The sequence below is a fragment of the Mus musculus genome, chromosome 11, assembly GCF_000001635.26.
Source record: "Mus musculus strain C57BL/6J chromosome 11, GRCm38.p6 C57BL/6J".
NCBI classification, from domain to species: domain Eukaryota; kingdom Metazoa; phylum Chordata; class Mammalia; order Rodentia; family Muridae; genus Mus; species Mus musculus.
The window spans coordinates 70,036,928-70,064,529 of NC_000077.6; the positions used below are offsets into that span (position 1 = coordinate 70,036,928).

A 27,602-nucleotide genomic window follows, 5' to 3' on the forward strand; every position below is an offset into this window, starting at 1 on the left:
AGAGTTGGGGTCCCCAACACTCCCACACAAAGCTGGGTGCTGTGGTGCACATCTGCCGTCCTGACTCTGAAGGGTGTGCAGAGACAGACGGATTTCTGGAGCTTACTGGCCAGCTAGTCCACTCTGTGAGCTCTAGATTCAGCTAGAGACCATGTCTCAAAAAGTGAGGTGGAGCTGGGTCTTGTGACGCACACATTCAATCCCAGCACTGGGGAGGCAGATGTCAGTGAATCTCTGTGAGTTCAAGGATAGCCTGGTCTACATAGTGAGTTCCAGAACAGTCAGACAGAGCTAGGTAGTGAAATCCTGTATATAAACAAACAAACGAATAAACAAATAAAAAATTAAGCTGGAGAATGATTTTGGGAAGACCCTTGAACCTTTGGCCTCCATTCTTGTGCATTCACACACACACACACACACACACCACCACCACCACCACCACCACCACCACCACCATCACCAAACAACCAACCCAGAAAAAATAAATACATAAATGTAAAAGTCTTAATATTGTCATACTAGAGGGCTCCATGGAAGAGGCCCAGGATTATTAAGGTCACAGCAGCCACAGGAGCCATGTTGAAGAGGATTTCTCTGGCCTTACATAACTTATTTTATTTGCAAACACACGAGGTCATAATAATACCTTTTAAAAAAATGTTGGGAATCAGGCATGGCGGTGGATGTCTGTAGACCTAGGTACTCAAAGGTGTGAAGTGGGAGGATCGATTGAGCTCAGCCAAGGCCCAAGGAACATAGATCTTTGAAAGTAAAACCAAAACCAAACTTGATCAGATGGACACAGGCTGGGGGTCTGTCATGCAGTGAATGTCCAGGCTGAGCAAAGCCTGTGTTCCCATCTTCATGACAAGATAACTTTCCATTGTTACCTTTGGAGGACGCTAGGTTATCTAGAGGCCTACCATTTCTTCCTGGAAACGTAAGCAAGGGAGAGAATCAGTCATCCACTCGCTCTCCTCTGTGTAAGCTTATCACAGAGTAAGCTCAAGGTGCTGGGCAGCAGTTCTTGTGTGCACGCGTGTGTGGGTCTGTATGTCTTCTTACCGTTTTTGTTTTGAGATAAGGTCTCATTATGTAGCCCAGGCTAGCTTCAAAGTCCTCATGTAACCCACGCCGGCCTTCGGTTTACAGCAGTGGGATAGTAGGCTCGAACACAGCACTCAGCAGGTCCTTTCTAAAAAATCTTATTAATGATTGTACAACATTAACACTTGGCAGTCTCTTTGAGCATCAGCCTTAGACACCATCCTGAATGCCTGCAAGGACTACGGAAGGAGCCTGATAGAACACGTTGTATGGGCAGGCCAGCCTGATGACCTCAGAACCTGCCAGTTCAAGAAAGACAGGCAGACAGGCCCCCACTTCCCCTTTCCTTTTGAGACAGGGTCTTACTATGTAACCCGGGCTGGCCTGGAACTCAATGTGCTTCGGCTGCCCCAGTGGATCTGAAGTGTGGGTACCACACCCAGCAGACTTCACTGCATTCTTTGGGAGGCACAGGACTCCACCCTGGGTGAACATTTTCACGTTGAATCTGAGCCTACTGAGCCTCTAGAACAAATCTGGGAAAACAAAAACGGTGCTGAGCTGGGCACAGGCTAAGCAAGACCACAGGGAAACGAGCAGACTGCTAGCCCTCAAAGAATGTGGGAAAATACTTTAGACAAATGACCCAATTAAAACAAAACCAAAACCAAAACCAACCAACCAAACAAACAAAAAAACCCCAACCACCCAACCAACAAACAGAAACCAGGAATGACTGGGCAAAGGGAGAGGAATACTGTGGATTGAGAGACCCGAGAGACACTTTAATCAGAAGGCAGTCTGAAAGAGCATGATGCTAATATTCCCCTGTTGTCCCCATTCCTGCCATACTAAAGACATACGACCTTCAGATCCCTTTGATGTCATCTGTAAACTTCTGACCCCTGCTGCTGCGGGTTACCCACAAACCTTTTCGGCAGAATAACTCCTCTTTGGCTGAGCCTGGCTCTGGGCTCCCTCTGGAGAGGGTGGAAGGGTGGGTACCACCGTCAAAGCGTTTTCATCTCACCCTGTCTCCCCTCAGCATATTCTCAGCACCTGGACAATGAGATCAGTCATAGCAGCTACTTGGGCACCGACTACCCCACAGCCATGACCCCCACTTCCCCTCGGCGCTACTCCCCCGTGGCCAAGGACCTGCTAGGGGAGGAAGATATTCCCCGGGAACCAAGGCGGATCGTGATCCATCGGGGCTCCACCGGCCTGGGCTTCAACATTGTGGGCGGCGAGGACGGTGAAGGCATCTTCATCTCCTTCATCCTTGCTGGGGGTCCAGCTGACCTCAGTGGGGAGCTACGGAAGGGGGACCAGATCCTGTCGGTGAGAGAGGCCCGTGCAAGGGTCTGCACTGCCCACCAAAGAGAGTCCTGTGCTCTTGGGGAGGGGCTCAATGGGCTCAAGCCAGGTCCGGTTGGACCACTCCCTGACTCACTGAGTCCCAAATTGTCTTCCCATCCCAGGTGACAGTGTCTTCTCCCTTTCTAGGTCAATGGTGTTGACCTCCGCAATGCCAGTCATGAACAGGCTGCCATTGCCCTGAAGAACGCGGGTCAGACGGTCACGATCATCGCTCAGTATAAACCAGAAGGTACCACGCCTAAGCTTCCCTGTCTTGTTGGCTAAGGTGGTCCTCAGCATTGTCTTTAGCTGATGGACGGACAGGTGGTCTCAGTAGGGGTAGGGTGAGGTTTGGCGGGGTGTGGCATTAGGATGGGGCAGAGTTCCAGAACCTTCTTGTCCTTTCTCAGAGTATAGCCGATTCGAGGCCAAGATCCATGATCTTCGGGAACAGCTTATGAATAGTAGCCTGGGCTCAGGGACTGCATCTCTGCGAAGCAACCCCAAGCGGGGCTTCTATATCAGGTAAGAAGCGTCCTTGGCGTGGCTCTGGAGGCCTCCATGAACTCCTGCCCATCCCCCACACAGCTCCTTCCCTAAATCTTGCCCTTCTCCTCTCCCACCCAGACGTGAGTGACCCTTAGCCATGGGTTCATAGACTTGGCTGCACACACTGGTCTTCTGGAGTATATTATCTGGTTGAAATTTAGTGCCTGCCCCAAGTGTTTGAATTGCCTTCTAGGTCCCGGTCACACAAGCACTAACCAATGGCTCTCAATGGTAGGGCCTAAGGCCAGTGTGTGACACAGCAGGCGTCTCTAGCTCTCTCTCTCTCCCTCCCTCCTCTCCTCCCTCCCTCCCTCCCTCCCTCCCTCCCTCCCTCCCTCCCTCCCTCCCTCCCTCCCTCCCTCCCTTATCCCCTAGGCTGAGTTTGAACCCCTGTGCTTTAATAATCTTCCTGCCATAGATACAGGCACTTGTCACCATGCCCAGCTTTGGGATATTTTGAGTCTTCCTCCAGCTTGGCACCCTTGTGGGAAGCCTCTGCGGAAGGACTGCAGCTCCTCTGTGCCCGCCGCCTGTCTTTCTTACTTCTTGCCCTTCCTTCCATCTCTGTGCTAGGGATTGAATCCAGGGCTCCGTACATGTTAGGCAGGCACCAAAACCACCGTTGAAAATCCACCTCAGCTCACCTCCCGACTGCTCAGTAGCATTTTCTCCCTTCTCGGGGCCTCTTTTCTCATGAGTCCCCTTCCTGTCTCTTCACAAGGCGTTGAGGTCTCGTCCCTCCCCTTCCCTGTCTCTCCCCTCCATCTGCTTTCTTTGTTCAGGTGGCTGGTCTTATCTGCCCTCTGCTATACTGGTGTCCCTGAGAGCTGTGTGGCCTGGTGGGATGCCTTCTTGGAGGTTCCAACCATTCTGGATGTTGCCTTTAGGCCATCTCCATTGGGTTGTCCACAGGCTTGTCACAGCCAACATGTCTTAGACTCAGCTTGCTGTGTTTCTCCTGGATGCCTGTGTTATGTCTTAGGGACCCACACCTAAGCGCTCCCTCTCTGTGGGAGGCTAGCAGGTGCTGGGGGTCATTTAGTTCTCACTGCATGACTCGGGGGCTTTTCTCCCCAGCCCCACTGCTTTTCTCTGCACCTTTGTTCTTTCAGAAACTTCCCAGAGCTTTTTGTCCTTAGACAGGTCTGGGATTGCTTACCGTGTGTGTGTGTGTGTGTGTGTGTGTGTGTGTGTGTGTGTGTGTGTGTGTGTGTGGGTGTGTGGGTGTGTGGGTGTGTGGGTGTGCATGTGTGTGTGTGTGCCACCCGGGAGGTTCATACTTTGCTTGCAGATCCCGTGTGTGTGTGTGTGTGTGTGTGTGTGTGTGCCACCGGGAGGTTCATACTTTGCTTGCAGATCCCTTGTCCAGAATCTGGCTGGCTCTCGGGGTGCCTGGTGAATCTTTCCTGGGGTCTTCAGCCAGGCCCTGACCCATAGTCACTTGTGTTATCCAGGGCCCTGTTTGACTACGACAAGACCAAGGACTGCGGTTTCTTGAGCCAGGCCCTGAGCTTCCACTTTGGGGATGTGCTTCATGTAATTGACGCCAGCGACGAAGAGTGGTGGCAAGCGCGGCGGGTCCACTCTGACAGTGAGACCGATGACATTGGCTTCATTCCCAGCAAACGGCGGTGAGGCTCCTGGGGCCCTGAAGCTTTCCTGATAGAGACGTCCACGTCCACATGGTCCCCCAGGGTGGGCATTCAGTAGGGACTCCTGGGAATCTGCTGGGGACCATGGCTCCCATCAGCCTCTGGGAGAGAACGTCTCCTCCGTGAGGGACATAGGGCCCAGGTGCTGCTGGAAGAAGGGGTTCCCACCTGGACCAGAGGGCCTCACTGAGCATTTCCTGACTGTCCCCCACTCTTCCTCTATGTATCCCATAGGGTCGAGCGACGAGAGTGGTCAAGGTTAAAGGCCAAGGTAGGTGGAAGGTAGATGAGGAACTTGGTGGAGAAGTGGTCGGGGTGGCCTCTAAATCCCAAGCCTACCACGAGAATTGCTTTTTCTTCTAGGACTGGGGCTCCAGCTCTGGATCACAGGGTAGGTAGAGTTAATTGGAAAGCTGTGGGATGAGCTGAACGTGGAGTTCCCCTTGGGCAAAGCAGGCAAGATGGTCTCCAGGTCACCTGCCTTGCAGAGCCCCTTGCCGATGCCCTGTCTCCTACCAGGTCGAGAAGACTCGGTTCTGAGCTATGAGACGGTGACGCAGATGGAAGGTGAGCCTCTGCCCCAGCCTCGGCCCTTCTCCCCGCATGCTTTGCTGGCTGCCTGAGCCAAACCATTTCTCCCCAGTGCACTACGCTCGCCCCATCATCATCCTTGGGCCTACCAAAGACCGTGCCAACGATGATCTTCTCTCCGAGTTCCCCGACAAGTTTGGATCCTGTGTCCCTCGTGAGTACGGGGTCCTTGGATCTCTGTGGAGTTGGAGTTGGGGGACCCAAGGAGTCTCACTTTGTCAGGGCCATGACACTGGAGTAAAGCAGGACACAGATCACCTTAGAGGAGGGCTTTTATGTCTGCAGCCAACAAGGCTGGGCCAGAGCCCGGCGGGCCCCAGGGTGGCAGTTCTGTCCCACCTTCGTCTCAGTCTCTCTGGGTACTCTGGGGGGCTGGCTGATAATAGGCTGGCATCAAGGGGTGGTGGTTAGATCTTTGTGGGGCGGGATGACTTCTTGGCAGATACGACACGTCCTAAGCGGGAATATGAGATAGACGGCCGCGATTACCACTTTGTCTCCTCCCGGGAGAAAATGGAGAAGGACATTCAGGCGCACAAGTTCATTGAGGCTGGCCAGTACAACAGCCACCTCTACGGGACCAGCGTCCAGTCTGTGCGAGAGGTAGCAGAGCAGGTAAGAGCTGGCCGGCACGTCGTCCTCTTCCTCCTGCCCGCTCCCTACCCCATGGCCTCTTCCAGCTCTCTCTAACTCTCTTTCTCTCTGTCTCTTTCCCTGCTGGGTCTGCACTCCGCTCCTCCACCTCCTTCTCCTCTCGGGCAACTCTGACCGCCTGCTCTTCTGTGGCCTGCTCCCCTTGCTTCCTGACCCCATGCCCCCCACTGCCATCTGTCCTTGTCTCTCCTGCTTCTCTCTCCTTGCCCCATTTTCCTCTCATCCCGGGGTTTTGCCTTTGGTGGCTTTGCCTTTCCCAACTTGTTCCTTTCTTTCTTCCTGACTCCCCTCTGCTCCTTCCCTTTTTAAATGGGGGGGGGTCCCCACTACCCTCTCTCCCATCCTCCTTTATCCCCCTTTCCCTAACACTCCCCACACTGCCTGTCCTCCCTCTGTGGCTCTTTTCTCCATCTGCCTCCCCTCCCTCCCATCTGTCTCTCCCATTCCTTCCATCTGTCTGTCCTCTGTCCGTCCTCCCCTCCTCCCCCCTCTATCCTAATTCTGTTATCTTCTCCCTTCACTGTCTTTGCCCGCCTGCCCGGCTCTGCCCGCTGCATCCCACCTCTACCACCCCTCTTGCCTTTGCTCCACTTTCACCTTTCGGGTCCTCTCCCCCATCTCCTACACTCTGTTTTGCCCCCTTCCTGCCCTCCTGTGCTTGGCCTTCCGTCTTTCTGTCCCCCCTCCTCCCTATTGGTCACTCTGCCTACATCCCTCTTTCTCTTCTTTTGCCTACATGTCCCTTGGCATCTGTCACTTTCCCTTTGGCCAACCTCCTGCCCCCACCTTCCTATATTCTCTGTCTCTTCCTGGCACCTCTGTCTGTCCTTCCTGCTACCTGCTGGCCCCCCTCCGCCCACCCTGCCTGCCCCCAGGGGAAGCACTGCATCCTTGATGTCTCAGCCAATGCCGTGCGGCGGCTGCAGGCGGCCCACCTGCACCCTATCGCCATCTTCATCCGTCCCCGCTCCCTGGAGAATGTGCTGTGAGTATGGTCCCAGGGGCTCCCCCTCAGCTCCCTCCACCTGTGACCCTGGGCTCTCAAGGTCCCCTACCTTGATCTGTCCTTTCAGAACCTGGGACAGCAACTCCCACAGTGTTCAAAGAGCTGCATTGAGAGTTGAGAGTCAGGGCTTGAAACAATGGGGGGGGGGCTTTCCCCCTTCTCCTGCCTTGGGTTAGGCAGGCCTACAGTTCTCAGGAGCCCCCCTGGGGCATACACAGGCTGTTGCAAACCAGAACCTCAGAGGCAACTAACTGGGAGTCAGTCTGAATTCTTTCTATGGGGCTAAAGGCTGAAAGGATGAGTTTCAGAGGTCCTGGATGGGGTGGGTTGCCGTGAGCACATCTGTAGCCCCAGAGGGTATCAGAAATGATATCGTTTGCTGTGTGCTCCAACTATGAAAGAAGTTGTAATGCAGCCTGCCAGGAAGGAGGTAAAAATGCAGAGAGGGGCCTAGCCCTCACATCTGTGTCTCTCTCCCTCTTGACAGAGAGATCAATAAGCGGATCACAGAGGAGCAAGCCCGGAAAGCCTTCGACAGGGCCACGAAGCTGGAGCAGGAGTTCACGGAGTGCTTCTCAGGTGAGAGGCCAGGCAGTCCCGTGAGCCCCGAGGACAGGGTGTGCTGAGATTTGATGGAGCTGCTCTACTGGGTGTGGCCGGTGTGGGAAGAGGGGTCTTGTCAGTGGGCTCAGGGACCCATGGCTCCTGGCTGAAGGACTAGGAGGTGCTCCGGGCTTCGGGCTCCCTGGTCACATGTCTTTGTGACCTTGGCCTCACTTGCTGCTCTGCCTGACTTGCAGCCATCGTAGAGGGCGACAGCTTTGAAGAGATCTATCACAAAGTGAAACGTGTCATCGAAGACCTCTCAGGCCCCTACATCTGGGTCCCAGCCCGAGAGAGACTCTGATTCCTGCCCTGGCTTGGCCTGGACTCACCCTGCCTCCACCACCTGGGCCCTTGGTCTGGACTGAATAGCCCAAGCCCTTCGTACCCTAGCCTTTCTTCCCACCCTTCTTATTTATTTCCTTTCTGACTGGATCGAGCCCATTGGAGGGAGGACACTCCTCTCTGCATGTATCCCTGCACCCCAGATCAGGGCCCCTAGACCCCAGGAACCTGGGGTCTGGGGGGGAGCTGGGCTCCTGGTTCCGAGCCCTTGCTCCTTAAGACTCCTACCCCTGCCCGCCCCCATGCACACACAGACCCACTGGGGGCCTCTGCCCTCCCCATTTTCTCCCACACACATTCCAGAAGTCAGGGCCCCTCTCAAGGAGTACCCGCTGTAGGGATGCAGGGCCACAGGCTTCCGCGCTCTCCCGAGGCAGGGGCTGGGGTCACCCCTGCCCCATCATAACTCCCCACGCCGTTTGAGTTCTCCTTTATTTTCTCCATTCTTTTCTTCTCAAAGGTGGTTTTTGGGGGGAGAAGCAGGGGGGCTCTCCTGAGGGTCCCCCCGTCTTTCACACACCTCCCACCTTTTTTCTTTGCCGGTTTGCATGAGTGGAAGGTCTAACTGTGGCTTTTTTTTTTTCTGGGATTTTATTTCATTTTATTTGATTTTATTTTTTTGGGAAAAGGGGAGGGATGGGTCTGGGGAGTGGGGAATGTGGGAGGGGGGTGGGGGGGCAAAGGGTCAGGGGTTGGGTGTCCGGGAGCCAGGGGAGGACAGGAAATGCTGCCGCCTTCTGCAATTTATTTATTTTTTTCTTTTGAGAGAGTGAAAGGAAGAGACAGACACTTGAAACCCCGTGTGTGGCCTGGTTCTTTGGGGTGAGGGAGGGAAGTGGCCTGGGATGGGTGGCTCTGAGAACTTCAGATCCTTCCTTACCTCACAGAGTATAGGGTGCCTAAAGGGGTCATGGGAAGGACTTACCAGACCGAGGCAGACAGAGCTGCCACCGCCGGGCCTGGGAAGAGCCGGAGCTGGGTTAGCCCCTGGCAGACTCGCCATTGATCCCTGCAAGCTCAGTCGAGCCCTGACCACTCCCCCTAGCTGGCCTCATCCCTGGTGACAGCACATTCATCCCTAAAGAGAAATACAGAGGCTCCTCGGCTTACAGTGGAGTGAAGAGGACCTATGTATAAAACTACCCAGGATGTACAAATTCAATACACCTAACCGGCCAAACATCAGGGCTCGGCTCCACCCATCCTTAAAGGCTCAGCACACAGGCCCGCGGTTGGGCAAAGCCTGTTGTGTCACAAAGCACTGAACAGCTCGTGTGACGGCCTGGGAGCTGACGCTACTGCTGCTCAGCATCAAGTGCCACCCAATACATGACTAGCCCATAAAAAGATAAAAAAATAATGGAGACTCAGTTATGGAGGCATATGCCTGTAATCCCAGCATTTGGGAAGCTGAAACGAGAGCATTGGGAGTTCAGGGTTAGCCCAGGCTATCTAGTCTGAGCTTCAGAACGAAGCTACTTTAAAAGGTCAAACAAAATGCAACAAAAACAAAAGAATAGTTTCTACCGAATGTATATTTCTTGGTATTGTTTTAAAGCTGAAAAACTCTAGGTTGACCCATTAAAGGTGGGGCTGCATAGAGGAAGCATTCTTTGTTATATTTATGGGGTTGTGGACAGAATATTTTGTCTATTTGTTTGTTTTATTTTTTTCCAGACATTGTTTCTCTGTGTAGCCCTGGCTGTCCTGGATCTCGCTCTGTAGGACAAGCTGGCCTCAAACTCAGAGATCTGCCCACCTCTGCCTCCCAAGTGCTGGGACTAAAGGTGTGCACCACCACCGCTCTGTGTGGACAGAATCTTTTCAAGAGTTTGCTGGATGAGGGATGCCATATGAATAGTCACTGTTAGATTTCTTTGTGTGCCACTTTGCAGGACTTGAGGGAGACTTGGTAAATATTGTGGCTAAGAAAACAGAAATGTGACCCCAGATAGAAAAGCTGGAGAAATGAAGATGAGCACTTAATTTCAGAACTTGACAGATAAGCCACTTGCTGGCACCAGCTGTGATGCCATCCCCACGTCTGTCTGATTGTCAGGGAAATACACACACACACACACACACACACACACACACATACACACACACACTTTCACGAGCTCGTGCACTAGAAGGCTGAGGTGGGGAGCCTAAGAGTTCTTAAATCCTCAATAGTTGCAAAAGGGCAGTTTCTGTGGCCATCCCTGAGCCAAGATAAGAGATGGCTGCAAAAGACCAACCTAGAGGAAGTGATTCTGGGGAGGACATGCCATCCAACAGTCAAAGCAGAGTCACTGGACTGCTGGTCGTCACATAAACTTGTGACTCTGCATTGCCCAGTGCAATTATCCTTACGGCATCCTGACCCAAGAGGCTCACCCTTGAAAGCCTGGGGGTGGGGGTTAGAACCCGGGGTCTGAATGCCAGGAAAGCTCCCCATGGTTCTGACATCTTGTTGCTTTAGATGGGGACTTTCAGATAATTCTCTTAGCTTGATGCTGAGTAGGATGAGGCTATGCTGATGGTCTCTGTCAGGAGCGAAAAAGAGAAATGGAGGAACCGAGGCAGGTATCTTAAGGAGTCTGGGTCCAAGGAGCTGAGGAGCCTTTACCTGGAAGGGGTACATCTCTCAGGTTTGTTTCTTTGTTATTAAGTTTCCCGGGCTGGCCTTGAACTTGTCATCCTGCTACAGCATCCTGAGCGCCGGGATTACAAATGTGCACCACCATACCAGGCTCAAAGTCTGCATTATTATTACTGCTTTTAATTAAAAAAAATTAAATTCACTCGAGTGTGTGTCTATGCGAGTGTATACCAGGTGCTTGTGGGTGCCCCCAGGAGATCAGAAGAGAGTGCTGGGCTCCCTGGAGCAGGATTACAGATGCTTGTGAGCTGGGTGCTTGTGAGTGTGGGTGCTGGGGCCCACACTTGGGACCTCTAGCTCGGTGCCCTTAACCACTGATCCATCTCTTCAGCCCCTGTTGTTTTATTGTTGGTTTTTCCCCTCCTTTTTCAGTTGCTTCTTAGATTTCGTGTGTGTGTGTGGTGCAGACTAGCATGCATGTGTGCATACACCAAGGTACATGTGTGTGTGTGTGGGGGGGGGCGGGGTCAGAGGTCAACTTGGAGGAGAAGATTTTCTGTTTTCACCAGGTGGGTCCAAGGATCCAACTCAGGTTTCCGGGCTTGGTGGCTAGTATCAGTGAGAGATGGCTTGCCACCTCATTGTTTTGTTTTAATTTTTGGGGTGAAGGTGGGGGTGGGAGTGGGGGTGGGGGAGGGTCTCAGGTTCCCAGCCTGGTCTCGAACTTGTTATGTAGGCAAGGATGACCTTTAACTCCTGATCCTTGTGCCTCCACCTCCCGAGTGTTGGGATCCCAGGCATCCACCATCGTCCCTGCCTCTTGTTATTTTTAAGTGATGCGAACGATCTGTGTACCTGACAAATTTGCACATCGAGAAATTCACGTGGTTTTAAAAGTTGCCTCCTCATCTGAGGGAGCATGTTTAGCAGTGTGAAGTTTGTTATTTCAAGTCTACAGAGAGTGTTTTCCTGTGTAGGGCCACAGGATGGGCAGATGCTCTGCTACTGAACTGCATCCCCAATTCCTTTGGTCCCTTGAGGCAAATTAGAAAAAAAAAAAGTTTTTTTTTTTTTTTTTTTTTTTTTTTTTGAGACAGGGTCTTTGTGTAGCTCTCTGGCTTTCCTGGAACCCATTATATAAACCAAACTGGCTTCAAATTCAGAAATCCACCTCTTATTGGCTGGGATTAAAGGCATGCATCTCTGTTCTTGGCACCAGATTGAAAATGTTTTAATCTAAAAATTCTAAAAAAGATTTATATTTATTTCATGTGAATACACTGTCGCTGTCTTCAGACACACCAGAAGAGGGCATCAGATCCCATTACAGATGGTTGTGAGGCACCATGTGGTTGCTGGGAATTGAACTTAGGACCTCTGGAAGAGCAGTCAGTGCTCTTAACTGCTGAGCCATCTCTCCAACTCCTAATTTGAGATTTTTATGTGTGGGGCTGGAGAGATTGTTCAGAGGTCAAGAGCATGTGTTGGTCTTGCAGAGGACCCAGGTTCAATTCCCAGTACCCACATGGTTGCCTCATAGCTGTCTATAATCCTAGATCCAGGAGATCCAACAGGCACACACACAGTAAACGTACATGCAGGCAGGCAAAATATTCATATGCCATGGTGGAATAAAAAAAATAAAAAGTTTATGTGTATGAGTGTTTTGCCTGTATGTGCTTCTGGGCACCGTGTGTGTGCCTGGTTCTCTCAGAGGCCAGGAGAGGGTATCAGATCACTGGCACTGGAATTATAGATGGTTGTGAGCCACCACGTGAGTGCCATGAGTCAAACCCAGGTCCTCAGTAAGAGCAGCTGGTGTTTCTAACCATTGAGCCACCTCCCCAGCCCTAGAAGGCAGAAAAGAGACCCAGACTCCTGAGCTGGCCTGGATTCAAACCCTGGCTTCTCTTTCCTTAACCCCTTTCTGTTTTTCACCAAATCTTCATCGGATCTTCTTTTGGTGCCAATGTATGTTTTACACCCCCAGTTTCAGGGAACTTGAGTCCATCAGTGGGGATGGAAAAAAAAATCCCAGAATGAAAACAGATGCAGATAATTAGAATCGATGAGTGCTATTAGGCAAACAAAGTGACGGTTGGACATCTGTCCAGGGCTAGTTTAGGCATGTGGCTTCCCTCGGAGCAATGCTGTATTGAAAAATAAACAAAGACAGGTGGCAGAGTATGCCTAGAAGAACATCAACAAGTAGGGTTTAGGTGTGGAAGCCCGGAGGGCAGAGGAAGGCACGGGGGCAGAGCAGACTGGAGGGAAGCAAGCAGGATCAGGCTCATAGGCCTTTACAGACATTCTAGACCAAGTGCCATGGGAAGCTGTCAAAGGGGGTGGAGAGATGGCTCAGTGAGAAAAGGTGTGTGTTGACAAGCCTGGTGACACGAGTTCAAGTCCTCATAGGGACCTGTATGATGGAAGGAAAGAAGAAGTTGTCCTCTGACCTCTGTGTGCTCACATCCGTTCAATAATAAATGTTACAAAAACAAAAACACCAAAACAAAAACAAAACAACAATCAGAAAGAGAGAAGCTATCAGAGTGGCAGGATTCTATTTTGGCAAGAGGGCTCCAGGTGCCAGGAGAGAATGTACAGTAGGGGGCGCTAGAGAACCCAGAGGTAGTTGCCTGCATTGATAAGAGAGTGTCTTTGACCCTTTGGGCAAGAAGCCTAAGCCATTGGCCCGTTTTCCTACTTGTAAAGCGGCAGCAATAACTGCCTACCTAGCTGTGTCCTTAAGAGGAATACACAGCACGGTGCCTGTAAAGCCCTTAGCCCTGGATGCGGTGTTCAGTAGGTAGTGGTCACGTGGTACACGATCGGCTCCGAGTCTCTTCACTTATTGGATAAACCTGAATGTTACATAAACCCCAAAGTATTCGGTATTTTAAAACCTTCTCTTAAATCGTCACCCTCTGAAAGGAAAGAGACAGAAAGATTGGGGCCAGAGAACTCCAATTGCTTTAAAGCAGCAAACTTGGGGTGAGGGGCAAGGTGGGATAGAGAGGGACCCCGATGGACTTGGGTAGCTCGGGCTTCTCTTGTCTCCAGAGGAGGGCCCCCCTGAGGAGGTGTCAGTTCCAACTGCAGTTGGTGCAGGGGCCCATCTTCTTCTCGCCCTGGCTGTCCCTCTCTTCCCTCAGCTTTCCCTCAGCCTTTTAGCCAGCATTTATCACATAAGCTCGCTGGCTTCAGCTCTGCCCTGGCTCTACCTGACTGTTCCCAGCTATGGGGCTCACAGGAATTCAATGCTGGGTCATCTCATCTCGAGATCTTCTGGAGGCCAAGGGTGCTGAGGGGGTTGACAAAGAGTTCCTATTCTCCAAGCCTGGGGCAAGATCAAGGTAGTATTATCGTATCAGACATGACCTTGGACGTGCCGTGACTTGGAAGGCGTCTCCAGATGGAGGTCTCCTTTATGAAACAGGAGGGGCTATCTGAGCTCGGACATTGTGTTTCCAGGGCCCCGACTTTGCTCTCTGTGGTGTGCAGAGCCCCTGGATCTGTTCTGTGTATCCCCATGCCCATTCTGGAGCTGAGAGTTCTAACCTGTGGGGGTTTGAATGAGAGCGGCCTTCCGTAGACTCATAGGTTTGAATGTTTCATCCCTCGTTGGTGGAACAGTTTGGGGAAGAATTAAGAGGTGTGTTATTGTTAGGGGAGGTGTGTCACTCGGGGACAGGCTTTGAGGTCTAAAAAAATCCCACCCAGTCTTGCTCTCTCTGTCTCCTGTTTGTGGATCAGATATGCGCTCCCTCCCAGTTGCTGCTCCAGCATCGCATCTGCCTGCCACCGCCATACTCCCTGCCATGTTGGCCACAGGCTCATCCTCTGAAACTATAAGCAAGCCCCTAACCAAATGCCTTATTTATTTACTTATTTCAACAACTTGCCTTGGCCATAGTGTCTCTTCACTGTACGAGAAAAGTAACCAAGACACAGTCTAACTCTTGCTGGGCTGCTGGTGAGAAGAAACCATTACAGCGCTCAGTACACAGCGCTCGGCATGGGCTCTTGCGGAACTAAGTACAACCGACTCATTGTCTTTAACTTCAACAAACCCTTGAGATGGGCATTAACCCAGCTTCTCAGATGAGCCCAGAATAGTCTAATAACAGGCTTCAGGCTTCTCCCCCACCCCCTTCTGGGCCCCCCATCCTTGGCACCCCTTGTTCATCCTTAGCGTCACACACTCACTCACCTTGGCTCACTCCTCCTCAGCTTTGTAGCTGTCTGGGCCTTTCACAACCTGAAAAATCTTCCTTGTTTCTACTTTCCCCCAAAAGAGACTCATTTCTCTCTTTCTTCTTGGTCTCCTGCAGCTCCAGCTGGCAGCACTGGAGCCCATTCTCTGCCCTCCTCTGGTCAGGGATCTCATCTACGTTTGCTGCTGCTACGAAAAGATACCTGGGAAGACAGAGGAGGAAAGGTTTGCCCTGGCCTAGGGTTTCAGCGGGCTCCACCCATGGTTGCCTGGCTTGGTTGCCTTGAGCCTGTGGCGAGAATGAACATCATGGCACTGTGGGGGGTGGGGGGTGGTAGAGAAGGTTGCTGACTTCAGAGCGGCTAGAGTGCAGAGAGAGAGAGAGAGAGAGAGAGAGAGAGAGAGAGAGAGAGATTTTGAGATTGACAGAGATTGAGACAGACAGACAGTCCCAGGATGAGATATACCCTTCCAAGGCATACTCCTGACCAATCTCATTGCCTCTGGGCCACTTAGCCCCTCCGACCAACCCAATTTCCACACCAAGGCCAGGCCACTATGTCCCTTAGATATCTGGCCTCATCACTGTCTGGCCTGCACCTTCCCCTTCCCTTTGTTGAAATCCTGGGGATTGGGCCCAAGGTTTTGGGCATGCCAGGGAAACTCTCTACCGCCAAGTCATGGCACCTCCAGCCCAACTTGCAACTCTTCATGGCCCTGGAATATAGCCACACAGTCTCTAAATATGTTGATTATGTAGTTCTATCCGTAAGAGATCTCTGAGCCCGTGATATGGGATTACTTGCCCCTCGAAGGTCCCAGGGCTTCTCGCCTCCTGGGACTTACATTGTGTGTGGTTCTTTTCCATGATAAGGAGGGCTGACCTGGGAGACCAGAGGACGGCATGGAAATGATGGGCTGTGTGGTGCTAAGCCCACTGCCGTCATGTCAGGAGGACATTCAAGCAGCCTCGTGGACAGGCCTGTGTGGTGAGGAACAGAGGAGTCTAAGCAGCAACCCACAGTAACTTGCCTGTCCTATGAGTGAGTCACTTTGGCAGTTGATTTTCCAGCCTTAGTCCAGTCTTTCAACAAACACAGCACTGACTGAGATCATGGTTGTGTCCTCAGGAGAGATTATTCTGAGTCAGAACCAATGGTCGAAGCCGCACTTTAACCTTTACAGTGGAGATGGTCTGTGTTTATTGTTTAAGTTGCTAAGTTGTGGGGTACTTACTTTGTGGTAAATGACTGGTACACATATCCAATGGGATATATATATACATATGTATATATACTATGTTATATGTTATATATTATACTTATACATAGTATATGTATAATATATATTATAAAATGTATCTCTCTAAATAGAAATCTATTGAAAAGGGATGAAAAACTACACACACACTCATTCATACATCCACAATCCACACTTAACATTTATTCAAGCATGTGTGTTAACATTAGTCCAGTACTGCTCTCTGATCCATGAGCTTAGGGCATGGCTCTCAGGTATGAACTGTATTTCAAAATGCCTTCTTCCAGGACAATATGCAAATAGAAAGATGCAAAAATCCTGAGTTTACAGCATTTTCCAGTTTTACAAGCTAGGGCTGAGGTCTCTCTAGCACTGAGAGAGCAAGAGGCTCGGTGCCCCCTGCTAGTCCCTACCTCTATGAGTAGAGCTACTATTCAGACTGGATCTGTATCTGTTTGCTTGCCAGAATAAACTAGATTGTAAGTGGCAAAATCAGAGAGTGTTAAATTAATGGCCCAATTTTCACCAAAATCGCTGGCAGCAAGCCCGGTTCATGTAAACATGCGGATTTTTAGGACACAGACAAGCAAGGACGCACAGAGTAGTTGGATTTATGTAAGCGGCACCTTCCTGAATAGCTCACAGGCTCTAGACGGCCACAGAGGCCACTCCTCACTGTGGAGCCTAACAGGAGGAGGATTATATGTTGAATATTGCTCTTGTCCCAAGCCTGAGTTCTGACAGGCCTCTCTGAAGCTCTCAGGACCATGAGGGGCCATGTTTAAGCCTCTCTGGGGATTTGGGGACCTGGTGCGTGGGACAGCTAAGGATCCCATTCTGAGTGAGGTGCTGGAGGCAGCACACAGGTCACTGAGTTGGGCTGCCCGGGTGTTAGTCTGTGCTCTTCTGTGTAGTATGGCTTTGAGAAGCCCTTGTCTTCCAGAGCCTCAGCTTTCTTGCCTGCAGAATGGGTTGTTCTCTGGGGATGAGAAAGGTTGAAGTCCTGGGGCATATGGTAGAATCAGTGATTTCTTGGCCCTGATCCTAGAGGGGAGCTGCTCCTCCTGTTACCACTGCGCTGCTTGGAGGACTACCATAGAGTGAGTCAGTCAGGTTAGGGCTGAGGAGCCTGGAGCTGAGACCCCAGGAATCTACAGCTTGCAATTATAACACTGAGGTCACAGGGCAGGATTGGGCAAGAGCGGGGAATCAGTTGGTGCCTCTGATCCTGGTCAGGGATATTTGGAGATACGGACAATTCTGGGAAATTCAGGACCGAAAGGGGGAGGGCTCTGAGGGCAAGCAGCAAACTGTTCCCTAGCCTTTTAAGGCCTGTCTCACCCACAAAAAGGTAACAAGTATTGAACATGCGGAAGTGCATGCGTAGATGTGTGTGCCTCTGTGTGTGTGTGTGTGTGTGTGTGTGTAGACTCCCCTTTTCTGAGAAATAGAATAGAGGTCACCCATGCCTTCTTTCCTCCCCTATACCTCCCCAGTTCCAAGTCTACTCCTACCTCTGTTTATGGTTCAAAGTCCCGGTGTTGGTGATGCCAGGTTCAGCGTGCTCGGACACACATGGGCCCTGGATGGACCCTGTCCCCTCCCCTCCCATTGCCCAGGGCTCTTCACCTGGTTCTTCAGGCTTCAGCCCCCTCCTTAGCCTGGGCTCTTCGTGGTGCTGAGGGACCTTCAGTAAGTACAGCAGGAGGAGAAGGGATGGGTGACAGCCAAGAGAGAGTGGCTGTATGGGTTCACATGCGCAGTGTGTGTGAATGGGAGAGGAGAGATTTTTCTTAGACAGAATGTAGCCTTGGTTAGTCTGGAATGCACTCTGTAGACCAGGCTGGCCTCGAACCTACAGAGATCCACCAGACTCTGCTTCCTGAATACTGGGATTAAAAGCATGTGTCATCATGTCCAGCTAGAGGATAGATTTTTGGATGTCAGGCTTGGGAGCAGATAGGGTTAGGGGAGACAGAAAGTATGTCCACCTAGTCAGATGTAAAAGGGAACTGGACTTCATCCAGCTCTGAGTCTGTTAGCCTCGGCCTCAGCTCTAAAGGCTCTAAATTTGGCTGTCCTAGGTCCGGATCCAGTGCCATCATGACAAAGGATTATCAAGATTTCCAGCACCTGGACAATGATAATGACCATCATCAACTCCGGAGAGGTGAGAGGTGCTCCCTTTCAGAGAGGCGAGGGGTTCTCCCCTCTGGAGGAGAACATCAGTGGCTCTGTCCCTCCGACTCAGCTCCTGTGTCCTGTGGAGATCCCTAGCTCTGTTCCATACACTCAGAAAACAGTGGCTGCATCACTCTTGCTGGGACATAGGGTACAGGGCATAGTGTTGGCATCCTCAGTGACAGATGTCCAAGCTTCCTCCCAATGTTACCCATTTCTCAAGACCCCAGGCAGAGGGTGGCTCCAAGGTGTGGGGCCTACTGAAGGTCGGGGGCATGAGCTTATTGTCAGCCCCGTCTGAAGTTAGGTCCCTTTCTTCTTCAGTTTCAACAGTGTGTATGTGGAGGTGGAGGTGGGGATGGGAGGTGATCAGGATCAGTTTGACTTAAGGGACCCTTGGAGAGGGGGCTGAGGGTCTCAGCACGGATGAAAGATGAAGCATCTGCTCTCCCTACTTTGTCCTCTGAGCAGGGACTGTCGTGTGCCTGTACAAACAAATACAGAGCTCTTGAGGTATCCCAGGTGGGCAGTGTGCTTTTATGCAGGAAGGAGCACAGGAGGGGAAACGGGGCGGGGGGGGGGGGGCAGGAGGGAAAGCCCGCAGGCCAACCGACAGGACTGAGTGTCATTTTCTCCCTTGGTGGGAGAGGCTCACCTTTTCTCCTTGCATGCAACCAAAGACGCACAGGATTCACGGAAAGAGGAGGAAACCCACCCTTCCCACACTTTGGTGGAGCAATGACTCCCCAGGCGTGGTTCATCGTCTGTAATGACAATATTATGCCACAGGGTGGCAGCAGAGGTCCAGGGCTTCGGGAATGCTAGGGCAGGTCAAAGCTTTGCACTTCTGATAACCCCCTTTCTTCCCTATCTTTAGGTCCTGCAGGGTTGTCCACGGCCCACATTTCTTAATCTATACGGCCCCTCTTAGTCTACTGGAGAGCTTAGTTTGCGCTCTTCCTAATACCTCGGGATTTAGGTTGGCCCAGGTAGTGAACTCTTGATACGCTCTCTTGCAGGGCCGCCTCCCACTCCACGGCTCTTGCAGCGACTCTGCTCTGGATCCCGCCTCCTCCTGCTCTCCTCGAGCCTCAGCATTCTGTTGCTGGTGGTTGTCTGTGTGATCACATCCCAAAGTGGGTGGCCAGGGCTGGGCAGAGAAAGGGGGCAACTTCGGGTGTGTGTGAGCAAGCGGTGGGTGCGGTGGTTGGTGGACACAGACAACTTATTTTTCTCTACCCACATCCTCTCTTGCTTAGATTCCCAACTCCGGGAAGATCTGCTGGCTCTAAGGCAGAATTTCAGCAACCTCACTGTGAGCACTGAGGACCAGGTCAAGGCCCTGAGCACCCAGGGTGAGGGGGACTGGGTCTGGGGCCTGGGTCTGGGTGAGGGGTGGTGGGGTTGTCAGGACTTTGAACAAGTTTATCCTCTAGGAAGTAGTGTGGGAAGAAAGATGAAGTTAGTGGAGTCGAAGCTGGAAAAACAGCAGAAGGATCTGACTGAAGGTGAGGATGGGGCGGGGGGGGGGGAGGGAAGGGGGAGGGGAGGGGAAGGGGAGGGTGAGGGGGGAAGGGAAGGAGGGGAGAGGGGGGAGGAAGAGGGAATGAGGGGCAAAGGGTAAGAGGTTAGGGGGAGAAAGAGGGAAGGGAGAGGGTGAGGGTGAGAGAGAGAGAGGAGGGGGAGGTCAGGTGGGGGGAGGGGTCTGACATGGGGCCAAATCTCGCAGCCTAGATCAAAGTTTTGGCTAGGGAGCCTGTGATGATTGGTTGTTCTCCAGTGTTCACACTCACCTCATTTCTTCCTTCTTCCTCCCCTCTTCTCTCTGCCTCCTCCTGTCCTCTGCCACTCCCCCCCATCCCCATCCCCCCGGCCCCCAGATCACTCCAGTTTGCTACTGCACGTGAAGCAGTTAGTGTCTGACGTGCGAAGCTTGAGCTGCCAGATGGCTGCATTTCGGGGCAATGGTGAGGGATGGGGGTACTAGTCCCACTTTCTTGAGCACCCCACCCTGGCAGCAGCTCAGCCCTTCACCCTGCATTCCCTCACCTCAGGCTCTGAAAGGACCTGCTGCCCCATCAACTGGGTGGAGTATGAAGGCAGCTGCTACTGGTTCTCCAGCTCTGTGAGGCCTTGGACTGAAGCTGACAAGTACTGCCAGCTGGAAAATGCCCATCTGGTGGTGGTGACCTCCAGGGATGAGCAGGTGAGGCCACGCTGAGCTGGGTTCTTCTGGGATGCTAGATGGTGGAAAGGAGAGGTCACTAAGTCTGCTTCTTTCCTCAGAACTTCCTCCAGCGCCACATGGGCCCCTTAAACACTTGGATTGGCCTAACTGACCAGAACGGGCCCTGGAAATGGGTGGATGGAACAGACTACGAGACAGGCTTCCAGTGAGTGTGGGTCTGCGGGCAGGGTAGCTGGTGTCATCCTGGGCCGGGGGTCTCAAGGCTGGCGACATGACTGAGAGTCTGATCTCCCGGGGCTCACAGCCATCTTCTGTCTCTAGGAATTGGAGACCAGAGCAGCCAGATAACTGGTACGGACATGGGCTTGGAGGAGGCGAGGACTGTGCCCACTTCACGACGGATGGCCGCTGGAATGACGACGTCTGCAGGAGGCCCTACCGCTGGGTCTGTGAGACAAAGTTGGATAAGGCTAATTAGGAACCTTCCTTCCCCTCATTTATATCCTTAATTCCTTGAGCTGCTGAGGTTTAGAACTGGTAGAGCCTACCTAAGGGTCTCCCCATCTCCAGGAACTCTCATGTAGGATTTTTAAAGGACCGGTAAAGAATGGTGTTTGAGAAATGGTGTATGATGCCTGGTGGTGGTAGGGGTGCGTATTGAAACCCAGCGCGCAGTTCTCTTCTGTCAGCTTGTTTTTTTTAGAGTAAAAGGAAGAGAAATAAAAGTTCATGAGCTGTCTGGTCATTGGGATTAGGAAGCAGGTGTGGGTTGGCTCATGTTAGGAAGGCTTCGGGTCAGCAGCCGAGCTGTGAAAACAGAATGAACTTTGGGTAGCACAGCCTGCTGGCAGCCTGGCTTCGCCGTGGACAGATACAGCAACGTGAGCTAGTTATTCTGTCCTAAAGTCTCAGTTGGAAGATGGGAGGATTTTTGACCTCTGTCTGCTGGGGGCAGGACCAACCACCAGGGAACTGCAGCCCCCCTGTGCTGAGTGCATCAGAGACTTGGAATGGAACACACTGGCCTGCGACACTCATCACAACGAACAGAAACTGCTTTGTACACTGAATAAACGCAGTGAATACCCAGCTCAGGATCACAGACACATGAATGCAAAGTTATATTAGTATAACCAAGGGTGGGAATGAGGGCAATTACAGATAACTTATAGACATGAATTACTAACAAAACAGGGCAAAATGTTTGCTCATAAATAACATGAAAATACAATATATAGTCATATGTATATATACATGTATATATATAAATGACATAATATGTATATATTTTTACAAATACACTGCAGGAAAATAATATTTTTCCTCTACAGAAGAGATTGGCAAATCTGACATCTAAAATTAGAAACAAGCACTAGGCCAGACTTGGATGAAATAGTTGAAGCATTTATAACAAGTAATTAATATCAGGACTATGAAAAACTATGAAGTCTCAAGAGGAAAACTCAACATGGAAATGTGAAAAGACACGGTCAAAAACATTTGTCACTTCAGGTTGAGGGAACTATTCCCCCTGTCCACAGGCAGCCAGCGGTCTCCAGCGGTCTCCCTTCCTCTTGCCTGCCTGATGGGGCTGCCGTGGGCTTGTGCTGGTGACGCTGCCCATTGGGGCCTCTTGACAAGGAGATTGTCTTCAGTATATGATACAAATCACTTACTTTGAAGTAATAGTTGCTGTATGTGGATCATTTTGATGATATTTAAATGGGCTAGAGAAACAGCTAATCAGTTAAGAAAGTGTATTGCTCTTCCAGAGGTCCCAAGTTGGGTTCCTGGCACCTACAACAGGCAGCCCTCAATAGCTTGTAGCTCCAGATGGGGGGGGGTCTGACACCCCTGAAGGCACCCCTGAATGCATGACCTACACTCGTGCAGACATATCCATGCTCACAGACCAAAAAGAAGAAAATCTTTTTTTTTTCTAAAAAAAAAAAAAACAATTTAAAGAACTTATGTGAAAGATGCAAACTGAAAGATAACCATACAGTCTGAGCCCATCTACATAACCACAGAAGAGAAAGAAAAGAAAAAAGAAAACCCTTAAATAGTAACTAATGGAAAATTCCATGGCGGCAGCGTGCGGATGCTTCATCATTTATCACGGGATGATCTTGTCTGATAAATTCATTGCAAGCTGTAAATGCATGTTGTATGTGTGTGCTTGCATGTTGTCATGTGTGGAGACCATAGGTTGATATTGAGTGTCTTTCTCCATTACTCTCTACCTTATATCTTTTGAGGCAGGGCCCCTCACTGAATCTGGCTAGACTGGCTGGCCGGCAAGTCCCAGGGATCCCCCAGTCTCTGCCTCCCTTTGCTGGGATTATTGTCAGATAATGCTGTGCTCAGGTTATTATTAATATTTTTCATTGGTTCTGACCCTTCTGTGGCAAGCCTTTTGCTGACTCGGCCATCTCTCCGGCTGGCACATGCATTTACGATACATCTAATCTACTGACCATTAGAAGTTACTCTCCGCAGGTGATAGAGGTCATTGTTGTCTCTCTTGATAGTGTGGCTGACTGTGTGCTGTGACTCTGTCACCGTCTGGTGACAACAATAGAGAAGCAAACTGGAGCAGGGATCCTGTGGCATAGTAGTGCTTGCCCAGGAAAAGATCTAAACTCAAAATCCAAAGAATGGATTGGCCTCATGCATGCTGTGTCTCCACCACTGTGATGTAGAAAAAAAAAAAAAAAAGGTAAGTCAAACCTTCTTACATCAGGGGCACTTCTGCAGCTGATGATAACGGCCAGTGTGGCCATTCTGCTCCATAAGGCATTCTCATCAGACAGCCCGTATGGAAGCCCTAATCCTCCCCAGACACTGCCTTAGTCCTGTTTACTATCTGAAATCAACTGTGCTTTGGAATGTAAAGTTGACAGGAGTAAAGAGTAGCTTAGATTTGGGGCGGGGCAGGCTGAGGAGGGCTATAGAGCTGGGGTGGGTGTGTACTTTGAGACTTTCAGCAGTAAGTCACCAGAGGACAGCTATGTAGAGGTCGCTGGGTTATACAGCTGGAGACATGTGAGTGCGTGTGTACATGGAGCCAGTGTCGGGCCAGGAGAGTCAAGGAGAGAATGGCATGTTCATTTGGGCTCTGATTCCCCCACATCTAGTTTTTGGGAGACAACATCCCCCCTTTTTTTGGTGTGTGTGTGCACGAGTGCATTTGGTTTGTTTGTTTGTTTTTGTTTTTTTGTTTTTTGTTTTTTTTTTTCCGAGACAGGGTTTCTCTGTATAGCCCTGGCTGTCCTGGAACTCACTCTGTAGACCAGGCTGGCCTCGAACTCATTGGTTTGGATTTTGAAGCAGGGATTTTCTATGTAGGCTTGACTGTCCTGGAACTAGCTCTATAGACCATCCTGGCCTCTGACTCAGACCAACTCAGAGATCTGCCTCCCGAGTGCAGGGATTAGGCACGTACCACTGCCTGGCAACACAACCACGTCTATCCACCATCTCTGTGGTCCCTTTGTCTAGAACTTTTCCTTACCTGAAGAATCACAGAGCTCCCTGCTCTGGGTCAGACTGAGCCAGCTTTGCATAGCAGCTGCATGCAGGCAGGTGTGCTGGTTCCTCTGCAAGAGGGAAACAGACTGTGGCCTCATTAAGAGTCAGATTTCAGAGAGGTTTGTCTCAGTTTGGGTGTCTCCCAAGATCACAGCCTGAGAGGATCTATCTATCTATCTATCTATCTATCTATCTATCTATCTATTATCTATTTATCTATCTACCTATCTCTATCTATCTATTATCTATCTACTATCTATCTATCTATCTATCTATCTATCTATCTATCTATCTATCTATCTATCTATCATCTATCTATCCATCTATTATCTATCTATCTATCTATCTATCTATCTATATATCTATCTATCATCTATCTTCAAGACAGGGTTTCTCTGTGTGCAAATGGCTGTCCTCGAACCCAGAGATCTGCATGCCTCTGTCTTCCCAGTGTTGGGATTAAAGGTGTGCACCACTGCCGTCTGACTAGGAGGTGGCGTCTTAGCAGCCGAAGGAGGCACACCTGTGGGGTCAAAGGAGGAAAATGAAATAGGAGGGCATTGCAAAGTTGCTGCCTGTGTTTGGCAATTGAGGCAATCCTTGAACATCTGCTGAGCGTACAGAATGGCTGACCTAGGGCAGGAATGACCGGAGGACTTGCCCAGTAGACCCACACCCCACAGCTGTTAGCTATAGCTCTGTACCATAACCTACGCTGGCTGATCTGACTCCAAATGGCCCTGGAGAAAGTTTTGGAGCAGAACATGAAATGGTGCGAAATATCCCCAAATCTGGCAAAGCCTTTCAGATCATAAACGTACTGGGATAGCAGCTGGCTCTCGGGGAAGAAGCCTTAATATTGCACTGAGGTCACTGATGCTGTCAAGATTATCAAAACTCATGAGCAGAGCCAGGCAGTGGTGGTGTATGCCTTTAATCCCAGCACTTGGGAGGCAGAGGCAGGTGGATTTCTGAGTTCAAGGCCAGCCTGGTCTACAGAGTGAGTTCCAGGACAGCCAGGGCTACACAGAGAAACCCTGTCTCGAAAAACCAAAAAAAAAAAAAAAAAAACCCAAACTCATGAGCAGTGGCCAGGCGGCATGGTGACAAATTCCTTTAATCCCAGTGCTAGGGAGGCAGAGGCAGGCAGATCTTTGTGAGTTCAAGGCCAGCCTGGTCTACAGAGGGAGTTCCAGGACAGCCAAAGCTGTTACATAGAGAAATCATGTCTTGAAAAAACCAAACCAACCAATCCAAACCAAACAACACCCTCCTACCCCCAAATCATAAGCAGTGTGTTTTTGCTTAAAATTTTTTTTTTGATAAAATGAATCTAAATTTATCTCGAAGAAGAACATGGGAGAACTAGACAGCAGAAAAGTTTTAAAAAGAACAGTTGGCGGGGGAGGTATGGGGGACTTTTGGGATAGCATTTGAAATGTAAATGAAAAAAATACCTAATAAACAACAAAAAATTTTAAAAAGAAAAAAAATATATAAAAAGAACAGTTAGGACAGTTATCTTCCCAGAACTTAAACTCTATTACCAAGTATTGTAATTAAAACACATCTGAGCCCGGCGGTGGTGGCGCATGCCTTTTTAATCCCAGCACTTGGGAGGCAGAGGCAGGCGGATTTCTTAGTTCAAGGTCAGCCTGGTCTACAGAGTGAGTTCCAGGACAGCCAGGGACCCTGTCTCAAACAAACAACCCTCACCCCCAAACCAAAACCAAACCAAAACAACAACAACAGAAAACCACACCTGGCTTTGGATAGGGACCAAAGAAGAGTTGAGGCTGCAGAAGAAACTTCAGAGCTGGGACCAAGGAGCTCTGTGCGGGTGGTAAAAAGAACTCAGTAGGAACCAGCCCAAGCAAAGAAGGGAGAGACTGGAAGGGGTGGGGGTGGGGGGAGCAGGAATCATCTGTGGGACCTATGGGCAGGGGTGCAGACTGGCCTGGTGCCCGGGTCTGCCAGGCACCCACCCCCACCCCACACACAAATGACTAAGATGAGTCTGTCTGGGTTATCTGATAGTGTAGCAATAAACAGAAGCCAAGGGTCATGACATGTCATGGTTGCTACAGAGACTGTGGGAAGAGGGGCATGAAATGTGTGGGTGCTGACGTGGGTAAATAAAGGCATCCATTAAACCCAAGGCCCTAGACACATATTGTGGGTAGTAGCCAAGAGTGTCACATCAGAGAGCAAGAGACAGGCTGGGAGACAGTTCTCATTTGATCCAATACACTGGTTTTTTGTTTGTTTGTTTGTTTGTTTATTTGTCTGTTTTCGAGACAAGGTTTCTCTGTGTAGCCTTGGTTGTCCTGGAACTCACTCTGTAGACCAGGCACTCAGAAATCTGCCTGCCTCTGCCTCCAAAGTGCTGGGATTAAAGGTGTGTGCCACCACTGCCCGGCTTACACTGATCTTATTACCCTTTCTTTTTAGGATTTATTTGTTATTACATATTTTTATATGGGTGTTTGTCTGCATGTATGGCTGTGCACTACATGTATGCAATGCCTGCAGAAGCCTGAAGGGGGCGCCAGATCCCTTGGAACTGAAGTTACAGACAGTTGTGAGCTGCCGTCTGGGTGCTGGGAATCAAGTCTGAGTCCTCTGGAAGAGCAGCCAGTGCTTGTAACCACTGAGCCATTTCTCCAGACCTGCCAATTATTTTTGGGGGTAGGGTGGGGCAGAGTTTTTCCTTGTGTAGCCCTGGCTGTCCTGGAATTTGTTCTGTAGACCAGGCTGGCCTCAAACCTGCAGAGATCATCCTACCTTTGCCTCCCGGGTGCTGGGATTAAAGGCACATGCCACCACCATCCAGCTACTTTTGTCTCTTACCTAGATAATGGTAATAATTTAATTTTCCTCTTCTCCATCACAAGGTCCCATTATGAGGCCCAGGCTGGCCTTGAACTCACAATCCTCCTGTCTCAGTCTCCTGAGAGCTGAGGTTACAGGTGTGAACCACTTAGCCAGTAACTTATTTGTGATAAGTTATCTTTCTCAATTCCAAACCCTGGGATGATACTTCCTGGGCACTCTCGTTTGAAGGTTATAATTCTTACTGACTGGATTTAAAAACACAGTGGAGCTGGTACAGAGGAGCTCTGGCCCTTTCCTGTGAAGGACCCGAGGACTCCTTCTTCCCCACCCAAAGTTGTGGGTTTTACAATAAAAAATTCTTCAGAACAGCCACTGACTGCATCTCTTGCATGGTGGAAGACATCCGGTGGACACTGTCTTAGTGTCCCCGAGTGATGGGATCAATCTGATGGTTAGTGGTGTATTTGTGTCAATTCATTCCCTAAAAACCTTCCTGCTGAATAAAATTCTGTCTATACACCCATACCTTGAACACACTTCATTCTATATTCAGAATTTTCAATTATATGCGTATGCTGCCATTTTTGACAGGAACATAATAACAGGTATAAATAGCACTTTTCTGTAACAGCACCAATCGAGAAAAAAGTCAATTCCAAGATACCAAAATATTTCATAGCTGAAGGCAAGCACACTTCATCTTTCTCTTACAGCACAGTAAGAAAAGTGTGGGTTTGCAATTTCTTCTCCACATCGGTGGTCTGGGACAGACTTTGAGGGTCTGGCCGTTTTCTATAATGAACAGTGTTCTCAGAAGTGTCCCGTGCAATGAGAAGCTCTTGATAATTTCTGAATTAGTCAAATGAGGAGTCACGGGGAGGAGGCAGAAGGTCTCCTGGTTCCTCAGAAGGTCATCTTGGCTCACCCTAGGGCCTTGCCAGTTCACTCACAGACCTCAGACACCCTTATGTTTGCTGCCCTGTGGAAGAAGGCCAGGG

General features: G+C 50.4%; 2 protein-coding genes across 16 annotated transcripts in view; both read left to right on the top strand.

Annotated features, from left to right (window-relative positions):
- Dlg4 (discs large MAGUK scaffold protein 4) overlaps positions 1–8,608 on the top strand; it is a 28,333-nt gene extending 19,725 nt beyond the window's left edge. For 6 of the 12 annotated variants that reach the window (NM_001370675.1, NM_007864.3, NM_001109752.1 and 3 more), the window contains 12 exons: positions 2,096–2,391; positions 2,557–2,659; positions 2,820–2,934; positions 4,413–4,589; positions 4,845–4,881; positions 4,974–5,001; positions 5,130–5,177; positions 5,254–5,355; positions 5,644–5,816; positions 6,731–6,840; positions 7,349–7,440; positions 7,662–8,605. In NM_001370675.1, coding sequence (NP_001357604.1) covers positions 2,096–2,391; positions 2,557–2,659; positions 2,820–2,934; positions 4,413–4,589; positions 4,845–4,881; positions 4,974–5,001; positions 5,130–5,177; positions 5,254–5,355; positions 5,644–5,816; positions 6,731–6,840; positions 7,349–7,440; positions 7,662–7,768 — 1,388 coding nt within the window. In that variant the 3' untranslated portion in view covers positions 7,769–8,605. Of the gene's footprint in view, positions 1–2,095; positions 2,392–2,556; positions 2,660–2,819; positions 2,935–4,412; positions 4,590–4,844; positions 4,882–4,973; positions 5,002–5,129; positions 5,178–5,253; positions 5,356–5,643; positions 5,817–6,730; positions 6,841–7,348; positions 7,441–7,661 lie in introns of all 12 variants that reach the window. The other 6 variants (XM_006532144.2, XM_006532148.2, XM_006532150.2 and 3 more) reach the window with 2 other exon arrangements.
- Positions 8,609–11,981: 3,373 nt separating this feature from the next.
- Asgr1 (asialoglycoprotein receptor 1) lies at positions 11,982–20,968 on the top strand. Of its 4 annotated transcripts, XM_017314231.1 has the most exons (10): positions 11,982–15,652; positions 17,366–17,561; positions 17,954–18,039; positions 19,070–19,186; positions 19,310–19,405; positions 19,487–19,558; positions 19,931–20,017; positions 20,105–20,256; positions 20,337–20,443; positions 20,560–20,968. In XM_017314231.1, exons 3-10 carry the CDS (start codon positions 17,973–17,975, stop codon positions 20,714–20,716), a joined length of 855 nt encoding a protein of 284 aa, XP_017169720.1. In that variant the 5' UTR covers positions 11,982–15,652; positions 17,366–17,561; positions 17,954–17,972; the 3' UTR covers positions 20,717–20,968. The 4 variants fall into 4 exon arrangements, with proteins under 4 accessions (XP_017169720.1, NP_001278060.1, NP_033844.1 ...); NM_001291131.1 differs by lacking the exons at positions 11,982–15,652; positions 17,366–17,561 and adding an exon at positions 17,197–17,220; NM_009714.3 differs by lacking the exon at positions 11,982–15,652 and having other exon boundaries at positions 17,428–17,561.
- Positions 20,969–27,602: the final 6,634 nt, after the last annotated feature.

What these genes read in the sequence shown, in the direction of transcription:
- Asgr1 (XM_017314231.1), top strand. Translation starts at nt 17,973, where the DNA reads ATGACAAAGGATTATCAAGATTTCCAGCACCTGGACAATGATAATGAC. An exon ending in CAAGGCCCTGAGCACCCAGG is followed by an intron (nt 19,406 to 19,486) that starts GTGAGGGGGACT and finishes TTTATCCTCTAG; the next exon opens with GAAGTAGTGTGGGAAGAAAG. An exon ending in GGCTGCATTTCGGGGCAATG is followed by an intron (nt 20,018 to 20,104) that starts GTGAGGGATGGG and finishes CCCTCACCTCAG; the next exon opens with GCTCTGAAAGGACCTGCTGC.